General features: G+C 43.1%; 1 protein-coding gene across 1 annotated transcript; it reads left to right on the forward strand.

Moving 5' to 3' along the window:
* LOC311133606 (dolichyl-diphosphooligosaccharide--protein glycosyltransferase subunit 1-like) lies at positions 1-5157 on the forward strand. The gene is made up of 10 exons (XM_084167125.1): positions 1-533; positions 1181-1245; positions 1482-1788; positions 2117-2326; positions 2443-2635; positions 2753-2852; positions 2945-3083; positions 3376-3495; positions 3661-3906; positions 4017-5157. Exons 1-10 carry the CDS (start codon positions 270-272, stop codon positions 4197-4199), a joined length of 1827 nt encoding a protein of 608 aa, XP_084023251.1. The 5' UTR covers positions 1-269; the 3' UTR covers positions 4200-5157.
* The last annotated feature ends 6047 nt before the right edge of the window (positions 5158-11204 follow it).

Genomic DNA, 11204 nt, shown 5'->3' on the forward strand with positions numbered 1-11204 from the left:
GCTGAGAGGAGAGCTACTTCCTGTTTCTGATCTGAACAGCTCCTTTTGTGTGCAAGATTTGGAATTGCCAAGGACCTTTATTACTGGGCCAGAAAAACACAATGTACCTACAGCTGTTCCGAACAGCATCTTTGGACCAGTTTACGCCATGACGTCAGTACGTGAGGAATGAATGAAACGTCATCCTTACGGCTGCAGCTTTGGTCCTACAGTGGTGCGCGGCCTTTCTTTCTCTCTAGCTTCAACTCAATAATTAAGCAAATTATCTCATGTTTAATTTTATAACCATGGCGCGAAACATCCCCTTCTACGCCGCCCCCACTTGTCTTCTTCTTATCACTGGACTGTGTTATCGAGTGGCTGCCGATGGGCTGGTGAACGAGGAGGTGAAACGAACGGTGGATCTGAGCACGCACCTTGCTAAGATAACAGCAGAGATTCTTCTGTCAAACCAGGGAGACTCGGCGGTACATCACTTTATCTTGGCAGTAGAGCCCGACCTGGCCCCCCACCTCGCGTATGTCGGAGCATCGGTAAGTGATTTCGGAATGAATTTGCTGTAAACCATATTTTGCCAGGTAGCTAGTTGGCTAACTAACATTAGCTAGCCGGCTAACTTTAGCTAGTTAGCTAACATGCACATCTTTGTCCCGAAGCGCCCAGTCAAGGCAAGGAAGCTACAGTACTTGCTCGCTAGTAAATGTCTACTTTTGCTAAATGGCCGATCTACCTAACTGTGGAAGTGATGTTGCAAAAACATTTTTAGAAGGGCATTATATGAAGGTGGCGTGGAACTGTTTGAATGGGCTAGCGGGTGCACTTCCGCAACACAACTCGTTCTGTCAGTGGCGAAATGACACGTATGCGCTTAGAGGGTAGCTACTTCCGTGTCTAATCTGAACAGCCCCCTTTTGTGTGCAATATTTTTGAATTGCCTAGGACCTTAATTTATGTCAGATAGTTGTTAGTTAGACTAAATGCTTCCCTCTTGGCTTTCTCCTACTATCAGTGATTGTTTATACTCCACCCATACCAGTGGGGAATGAATACTCACTCTACATTCACACCGCTACCGCTGCATACTCAAACTCATTCCTGCCTGTAAATGAATAAGCCTCATGTCCAGTTGTAGTTGAATTGCAGCAGAATGGACAGACATGTAAATGTGTGTCTTTGCCAGGTGAAGGGTGATGAAGAGGAGGATGTCATGCTTGAGCTCAAGCAGACAACGATCCAAGGTCAAAGGTGAGAAGTCTAATATATTGTGCATCCCTGTTCACTAAGGTTACATTGCATTGTCCATTGTATGTCATTAGACTGTAAAGTTTGTAGATATGCACAATTTCACCATGTTAAACTTCACCCCTTTTTTTCCAGTGGAGTTTCTCTCACTGTTTTAGTTTGTCCCCTTCTTGTTTTTAGAACCATATATGTTGGTGCTGGTGACCTGACCCCTCTCCTATCTGCTATCCTCTCTACAGTGGGGAGTTTTACAAGGTGCAGTTACCCTCCGGTCTGGGTGTGGGCGCTAAGCTGCGGGTGAAGGTGGAGATTGTCCTGAGCCACATCCTGAGGCCCTACCCCACCCACATCACCCAGGCTGAGCGTCAGCTGGTGGTGTTCCAGGGTAACCACTACCTGTACTCCCCCTACCCCACCCGCAGCCAGACCACCCGCGTCCGCCTCGCCTCTAAGACTGTGGAGAGCTACACCAAGCTGGGCAACCCCAGCAAGAGCGATGAAGCTATTGAGTATGGCCCCTTCCGTGATGTCGCCCCATTCAGCGAGGTAAAGTGTCTCGGAGGGCCCTGACTGGATTTAGGATTCATTTAATATATATTTTTATGTATATTTTCAGACTTTATTGAATAGATTGATAGAGAGGATGACAGTGGGGAAAGATGGACATTGTATCAAAGGGCAGAAGGCTGGATTTGAACCGTACACATGTGTAGACGTGTGCCAGAGGCTGCGGCTTAGACAGCTAGACCACCCTAGGCCACGTCCTTCAATGGTTTAAACACTTTTGGGCCAGCTGAATAGCAAACATTGGCTTAGTGGATTCATATTTGGAAGAGAAGCAAAAGGAGAAATGTATTTTTTTTGTTCTTTTTAGGATGCCATGAAGGTCCATTATGAGAACAACACACCCTTCCTCACCATTAGCAGCATCACCCGCATCATCGAAGTCTCTCATTGGGGAAACATTGCTGTGGAAGAGACCATTGACATGAGGCACACAGGGGCATTCCTGAAAGGGCCTTTCTCCCGTTATGACTACCAGCGCCAGTCTGACAGTGGCATCTCATCAGTCAAATCCTTTAAGGTGTGTTGATTTTAAAGACTCCTTTATTGCCATGGATATTGGTGCAGTTTCAAATCATGCTCGCAGAAGGACTTCTTAAGACTGTATAATAACTGCATCTCTTAATTCTCCCGAAGACCATCCTTCCTGCCTCAGCTCAGGATGTGTACTACCGGGATGAGATCGGCAACATATCCACCTCCCACCTCCAGATTCTGGAAGAATCTGTGGAGGTGGAGGTTAGGCCCCGTTTCCCCCTGTTTGGTGGCTGGAAGACCCACTACATTATCGGCTACAATTTGCCCAGCTACGAGTACCTCTACACTCTGGGTGAGTTGCGTTGACTAGATTACCATAACTATTAATAACCATAACTCTTTAAAGAGAAATGGCCTGAAAGCTAAAAAAGAATATGCTATTGCTTGAATGCATCCCATTGGTTCTCAGGTGATCAGTACGCTCTGAAGATGAGGCTGGTTGACCATGTATATGATGACCAAGTCATCGACTCCCTCACTGTTAAACTCATACTGCCAGAAGGCGCCAGGTGAGCATGCATGATGTGTATGTGCACACACTCCTTTAGTGTCTGTGGAAATCTCCTGTTTCATTCTAATGATCCTCATCGCTTCCTCTCAGGAACATCCATGTGGAAACCCCCTACCCCATTGACCGTATTCCAGACCAGCTGCACTACACCTACCTGGACACCTTTGGCCGTCCCGTGCTGGTGGCCTCTAAGAACAACCTGGTGGAGCAGCACATCCAGGACATAGTGGTGAGCTGCTGGGCCCTAGTGGAAGAGGGAATTTGAGACTTTAGGGGGAAAGTTCAGGGTAGAAAGGAAGGCAGTTTATGTTTTTGGGTTCAATGTATCTCTAAAACCAGTGTGCCATTACTATGACAGGATTGTTATAAGCAATCGCTCCAGAGATACACCACCACTAGGGCCCAACAGCTGCATGCTTTACATCTGAAACCCTTGCATAGAAATGCTTTAGATGCAATGGAAGACTAGGTCCCTCATTGATGGTGCAAGTTCCTCAGTGGCTCTCTCTCTCGTCCGCCAGGTGCATTATACCTTCAATAAGATCCTGATGCTGCAGGAGCCTCTATTGGTGGTGGGGGCCTTCTACATCCTCTTCTTCACAGTCATCATCTATGTGCGCCTGGACTTCTCCATCACTAAGGTACACCATCCTCAACATACTCTGCTCCTCTTATTATTATAATTATTATTATTGGGAGCACTTTAACTCTCCTGTCATTACTCCCTTCTAAGTTCATCTCCTTTTTCCTGTGTGCACTTGCTGACTCTCTCCCCTTCTCTCTCTCTCTCTCCATCTTTTTTTCAGGACCCTGCTGCAGAGGTTCGTATGAAGGTGGCCTCCATCACAGAGCAGGTCCTGACCCTGGTCAACAAGCGTTTAGGGCTGTACCGCCACATGGACGAGGTGGTGAATCGCTATAAGCAATCCCGAGACACGGGGGCCCTGAACAGCGGTCGCAAGACCCTGGAGGCTGACCACCGTACCCTCACCAACGACATCAGCTCCCTGCAGGCCCGCCTTAAAGCAGAGGGCTCCGACCTTGCAGATAAGGTGTGTGTGTATTCAATTGTATGTACAGTATTTGGTGTGTGTACAGTATTTGTACCTACCTGTGTGTATACACTGTGCTGAGCCTTAGATTCCGCTGTGTGTGTCGTCAGGTGGGTGAGGTGCAGAAGCTGGATGGCCAGGTGAAGGACCTGGTGGGTCGCTCCTGTCAGGAGGCTGAGCGCCTGGTGGCAGGCAAGGTGAAGAAGGAGGCCTACATCGACAACGAGAAGACCCTAACTAGCAAGAGACTGGAGCTGGTGACCCGCATCGACAGTCTGCTGGACACCCTGTAAACACCACAATACACACATTAGTGTACAGTACACACACACGTGTTACACATCTGTTGAACCGCTCCTGCACTCATTTATAATAAGGAACATCGACATTTGCACACTTACACCCGCAAGCTCATTGTCCATCCTCTGAGACCCAGACACGAAGTACACACTCATGTAAATGTAATGTAACCTGTAGGTGCATACAAACACTTGTGCCTTTGTGCCTCGCTACAAAAATGACGGCATTATGCTTAACACCACAGTGAATGCTTGCATCACACCTTACGTGGGAGAGTCTATTGTGATTTAAATTGCGTGGAAGAGTGTTGTTGCTCAGAGTAAATGCAGCATTTTCATGTTTAAATTTGGAATCCTCTTTTGTATTGTTTAGTTTTCACCCTTTTGAATGATTGTTGGAGATTAACAATAATTGTTTTCCTATGGATAGTCAAGTTACTCTGTAAGGGTTGTCTCATACATGTCTCATCTGTCCCATGTCTATACTCCCTTGAGCCCTTCCAACCTGTGCGCTCCTCTAAAGGGGGAAGTAGTCATCAATGCCGGTGCCCCTGAAATAAGGTGGTCCTTGTGAGTCAAACAATCTCTAAATGTCTTTGTCATATTTTTTGCACTTACGAACCACAATTGCTACTTCCCACTGGCCATTACATTTGTGTATTTGAACAATGTTGAAGCTCTGACACAGTGTGGACCCCAATTCAAAGGGTTAGCATCTTCATGTAAAGTTTCTAATTGTCCCTCTGTAATATTTCTAATATTTGTATGATTTCTTGTTTTGTAATGGTATGTTTTCTTTGATAGATTAGAGAATGCATGAGATTAGGCCATGTGTGTGGGGAAGAGTATGGGGCAATCAAAGACATTGGGTGATAATGTATGTGAACCTGTACCAGTTGTAAATGAAATGGGGAAAAATGAACCAAATTTGAAATAAATCTGAAAAACATGAAAGAATATATAATTTTTTGAAATCAAATGTGTTGAAACATTGCCTGACATCAGTGTGAAATCCAAATGGCAGCAACCTACTTCCACCAGCCGAGGGCAATCTTGCTCTCAATATATTTTCCCATCTCTGGTGGTGACCTGAGTCATTCATTCAGCTTTTGACTTCGGAAAGTGAGAGTACAAAGTTTGATCCTGACTTTTTTTTATTGCAATATGAAAACAAATATGATGTGCACAATCCATATGTCATCTATAGTATCTATGTAGATGTGGTTTGCTGATGTATTTGTTAAATTCCTCATCACCAAGAATATAATTTGTTATGTGATGAAGATATTAAATAGTGGATCACCTGTCAATCAATGAATAAGCAAGAGGGCAATGTTGGATTGAATTCTCCATTACATTCAAAGATATCACATACTGCATGACATCATTGATTACATTTCCCTTCTCTCTCCACACTCCTCTGGGAAATTGCATGAATTTCCAACAATTATGTATTATAGTGTGCAGACCAGGCCTAAGCAGAATGATCCAAGCTTCTGGAGGAGGGTGGAGACCTGCTTAATTCTTCCCAATCAGAGAGTCGGACAAACAGGAGATGAGACACAGGTCAGTCTGAGGTCACTGCTTTCCCTTTAGGGTCATGAGAGGTTGCCCTAGTTCATTTCCTGTGCCATAATAACAAAACCCATTCTGGTCGCCATGATAACATTAACATATTGTATGTGCCATACAATAATCATTCTGAAAATACAGATTGGAGGAAGGCAAAGACAATGTCTGTTAGCACTGATGTTCGGTGGTGCTACAAGGCCCCACAATGGCATTTTTGTTTGTGCTTCAGTGGAGATTTGGAGCTGCAGGGCTGGGAGACCCCCTCAGCCTCTCATTCTCACACCATCAAACTACTGCAGACAGACTATAGTAGACATAGTTTCCCTCACTTGTTTGCTATGTCAAACAAAACGGCTGAGGTAATGTAATGCTTCTTACAATCTAATGACACCATCACATCGCAACTTGGTTACGAGTATGTCAGATGTTATTGCATTCTACAGCAGGTTGAGTATCATATGTATACTTATTTCTGAACTGCTGTATGTTTGGCAAATACACTGTTATTTTTATATCACAACAGAGAGAAAGTATTGTACAGTATGTTGCATTAGCACTTCATATTATCACCAATTCCTTACATCTGGCGTCAACTCCAATAGTGGTAATCATTTGATTGTCTTACACAAATGCATGCCATACTGTTTTCTTGTAATAGCTCAGTGTGATTTACTGTATGTGGTTGGTTGATATGTGGGTGGTAGAAGGAAAAGATTCGTTAGAGATGTTCTTTTGAGTTCTGTCCCTGTCTTGCTTTAGCTTCACCCTATAGTGGATGTGATAACCGGTCGCACCAGGGCTGCGGTTGAGTTGTTGGCCAAAGCCGAGCAAAATTCTGTTTAAAACCGGAATCCACGAACAGAACTGTATCCTGATGTGGCGAACAGTGAAAGCTGAGAAACACTGGTGTGTGCATGTGTGTGTGTGTGTGTGTGTGTGCATATGTGTGTGTGTGTGGGTAAGGGGCACCATGTGGTTGTTATGTAACTTAGTCTATTGCAAGTAAGTTATTTTTCAGAATTGATTAATAGTTTTGGAAGAATCCGAAAGAAAAAGCCAGGTACCTGTGAAATGGGGAATCCAGAGGGAAAGAGTAACGTGGCGTGCTGCTGATTGATTACGTTGAGCTCACCTGCAGCCCCTTTCTCCTAATCTCATTCTCTCTCTCCCTCTCTCTCTTTCACGCACGCACGCACGCACGCACACACACACACACACACACACACACACACACACACACACACACACACACACACACACCCTACCGAGGGACCAGTCACTGTCAGAGAACAATATTATGCACTGAAGACACTTCACAGCGCATGCTCATAAATCACTCCAACAGACACCATCCTCCCTGTCCCCATTTTATTACACACACACACACACACACACACACACACACACACACACACACACACACACACACACACACACAGCATAAGAGAAAAGACAGAAGAGACAACATGCAGATTAGGAGGAAACTAATCCACACATCAAGTGCTTTAGGCCTCTGTACTCTGTGTCCAAATGTTGGGTGTGACGTTGATGGAATATTCTCCTAAACCTCAGAAAACTGGACACATTAATGTTCGTGCAACGTCCCATGAAAGTGTCTAGAACAATAGGATATTCTTAGAACATGGTAACCACATTCTGGGTAAATTCTGTTTAACCACATTCTGGGTAAATTCTGTTCTCCTAACTCTAATGCCAAAACATGCTAAATAGTTTCTCAGGAGATTTTTGCAAACATACATAGAATGTTCCCATAACTGATGGAAAACTGGACACTCAAACATCAACATTACGGGTAAGATTACAAAAACATTCTCTCTCCCTAGAATTGTTAGCTGGGTCTTTAAATAATTAACTTTGGGCTACAAGGCTAAATAAATCAGGAAAATCCCCATCATGCATCCTGGCAATACCCACACACTCCCAGGTCTCTGCCTCCTGTTGTATTCAAAATAATTTACAAATATAGCGACCTATGATAGAATCTGTAGCTTCGCTGTGGACAAATCCTGCATATTTTAGCTCCTCTTGACCTGGAAACAAACCGAGATGGAGAGGTGACAACAGCAGCCCCTTTTCTGTGGCCCTCTCGCCTCTGGCTTATGTGTCAGCCATTCCACAGTGACAGGCCTGGGGCGGAGGGGCCTGCGCTGATGAGGGGGATGAAAGCGGCCTGGTCGGGGCCCATGTCCTGTGCAGGTGGCAGGGTGAGGAAGAGGAGCACAATGACAGCGCCTGTGCCCCTATCACAGCTGCAGGGGGTGGGGATGAGCACGGCTGACAGACAGACGGACGGAGGAGGGGATAGAAGGGAACAGAGAGAGATGGGGAGATTGCTGGACGGGTTGTGTTCGTCTGACTTCAAACAGAGGATTGTGTCACGGGTGTGGAGAGACACATTCTTGTCAGGGGCGGGGACGATGGGGTGGAGGGAGGGTGGGGTGATTGAGGAAAAGGTGGAAGAGAGACAGAAAGAGGGGGAAGATCATTGAGAATGTTGTCATTGCGTCCATGTACTGCATATATACAGTGCCTAGTGAAAGTCTATCCACCCCCTTGCACTTGTCTTCAAATTTTTCTGCCTTAAAATTAAATCTAAAAAGGGATTAAATTATATTTTTTTCCTACAGATCTACACAACCTACACAACATTTTCAAAGTGAAAGAGATTTATAGAACATTTTCCAAATTAATAAAAAATATATAAAAGAAAGATGTCTTGATTGCTTAAAAATCAGAGACATGGTTTGAATATTGCTGCATTTTTTACAAAAAAATTATGGATATATGTTGCTCTAAGAGTCAAATAACTATAATAATAATGATAACTATAGTTTTAACTATGCTTTGTGGAAAGTAACTATTTTTCTGGGGGATCAAATAGTTACTTTCGAGGTGACTACAACTATTTGAATACAGATCTCAGAAGGTAACTACTTTTGTAAACAGTTTGAATACAGATTTGAGAAAGCAACTACTTAAAAAAAATATTTGATTACATTTCTCAGGAAGTGACTACTTTTTGGAAACTATTGGATTGGCTGCCTTCAACAAATGGCAGGGCTGTATCTGGAACTGCATGTTGAAGATAGAAATATAATAAATAGAGGACACACACAATCTCTTATACTATTCCAATCTATCTGACAGTCTTATTTGAAGAGATTCATTCCAAAACGCTACAGTGCCTTCAGAAAGTATTCAAACCCCTTGCATTTTTCAACATTGTGTTGTGTTAAAGCCTGAATTTAAAATGAATTTTTGTCACTGGCCTACACACAATACCTCATAATGTCAAAGTGGAATTATGTTTTTCAAATTTTTTACAAATGAATTATGAAAAGCTGAAATGTCTTGAGTCAATAAGTATTCAACCCCTTTGTTATGGCAAGCCTAAATAAGTTCAGGAGTAAGAATGTGCTTAACAAGACACATAATAAGTTCCATGGACTCACTCTGTGTGCAATAATAATGTTTAACATGATTTTTGAATGACTACCTCATCTCTGAACCCCACACATACAATTATCTGTAAGGTCCTTCAGTCGAGCAGTGAATTTCAAACACAGATTCAACCACAAAGACCAGGGAGGTTTTCCAATGCCTCGCAAAGAAGGGCACCTATTGGTAGATGGGTAAAAAAAAAAGCAGACATTGAATATCCCTTTGAGCATGGTGAAGTTATTAATTAGACTTTGTATGATGTATCAATATATCCAGTCACTAAAAGGATACAGGCCTCCTTCCTAACTCAGTTGCCAGAGAGGAAGAAAACCGCTCAGGCATTTCACCATAAGGCCAATGGTGACTTTAAAACAGTTACAGAGTTTAATACTGTGATAGGAGAAAACTGAGGATGGATCAACATCATTGTAGTTACTCTACAATACTAACCTAATTGACAGAGTGAAAAGAATGAAGCCTGTAAAGAACAAAAATATTCCAAAACATGCATTCTGTTTGCAACAAGGCACTAAAGTAATACTGTAAAACACTTTTTGTCCTGAGCACAAAGTGTTATGTTCAGGGTAAATCCAATACAACACATTACAGAGTACCACTCTCCATATTTTCAAGCATAGTGGTGACTGCATCATGTTATGGGTATGCTTGTAATCATTAAGGACTGGGGAGTTTTTCAGGATAAAAAATAAATGGAATGGAGCTACGCACAGGCAAAATCCTTGAGGAGAACCCAGTTCAGTTTGCTTTCCACTAGACACTGGGAGATGAATTCACCTTTCAGCAGGACAATAACCTAAAACACAAGGCCAAATCTACACTGGAGTTGCTTACCAAGAAGACAGTGAATGTTCCTGAGTGGTCAAGCTACAGTTTTAACTTAAATCTACTGAAAATCTATGGCAAGACCTGAAAATGGTTGTCTAGAAATTATCAACAACCAATTTGACAGGGCTTGAAGAATTTAGAAAAGAATAATGGGCAAATGTTGCACAATCCTGGTGTGGAAAGCTCCTAGAGGCTTACCCAGAAAGACTTACAGCTGTAATTGTTGTCAAAGGTGCTTCTACAAAGTATTGACTCAGGGGTGTGAATACCTATGTAAATGAGATAAGATAAGCTCATTTATCATCATTTCTGAAAATGGATATATAGCGTTTTGGAATTAAACTCTTCATTTTGCAAATATCCATTCTCCTGAATGTCTATTGCCCCAGATGTACATAATCAACTCAAACCAATTAACCAATTATATTTTGTACAGATAAGTATAAGTTGTGATGCTCAACTACTGTATGACTTTATCAACAGGCCACTGAAAAGGTTGAAAGCTGCAATTAATTTTATGATACCTGAAAATACTGCAGAGTAATTCAAAGCCATTTGCAAACATTGCACACAGACATTTTAGCAGACGGTCTTATCCAGAGTGACTTATAGTTAGTGAGTGCATACATTATTTTAATTTTTTTCATACTGGCCCCCCCATGGGAATCGAACCCACAACCCTGGCATTGCAAACGCCATGTTCTACCAACTGAGCTACATCCCTGCCGGCCATTCCCTCGACGACGCTGGGCCAATTATGCGCCGCCCCATGGGTCTCCCGGCTATGACAGAGCCTGGATTCGAACCAGAATCTCTAGTGGCACAGCTAGCACTGCGATGCAGTGCCTTAGACCACTGCGCCACTCGGGAGACTTTGGATGTTTAGCAAGAACAACTTCGAACCTCTTTGTCCATCTGAGGGTAAGGGTTCTTGTTTCAAACACACACTATACCATCTTTAAAGGGATAGTTTACTCAGAATACAAACTAAAATGATTTTCAACCTACTGTAGTTGATTCAAGAAGGCAGTTTTGGGATATTTTGTTTCCTTTTGACACGTAATAGCCATATTTTGTTACTGTTAGCATGCTCAGTAACACGTAACATTAAACTGTTCT

The sequence above is a fragment of the Coregonus lavaretus genome, assembly GCF_964263955.1.
Source record: "Coregonus lavaretus genome assembly, chromosome: 8".
NCBI classification, from domain to species: Eukaryota; Metazoa; Chordata; class Actinopteri; order Salmoniformes; family Salmonidae; genus Coregonus; species Coregonus lavaretus.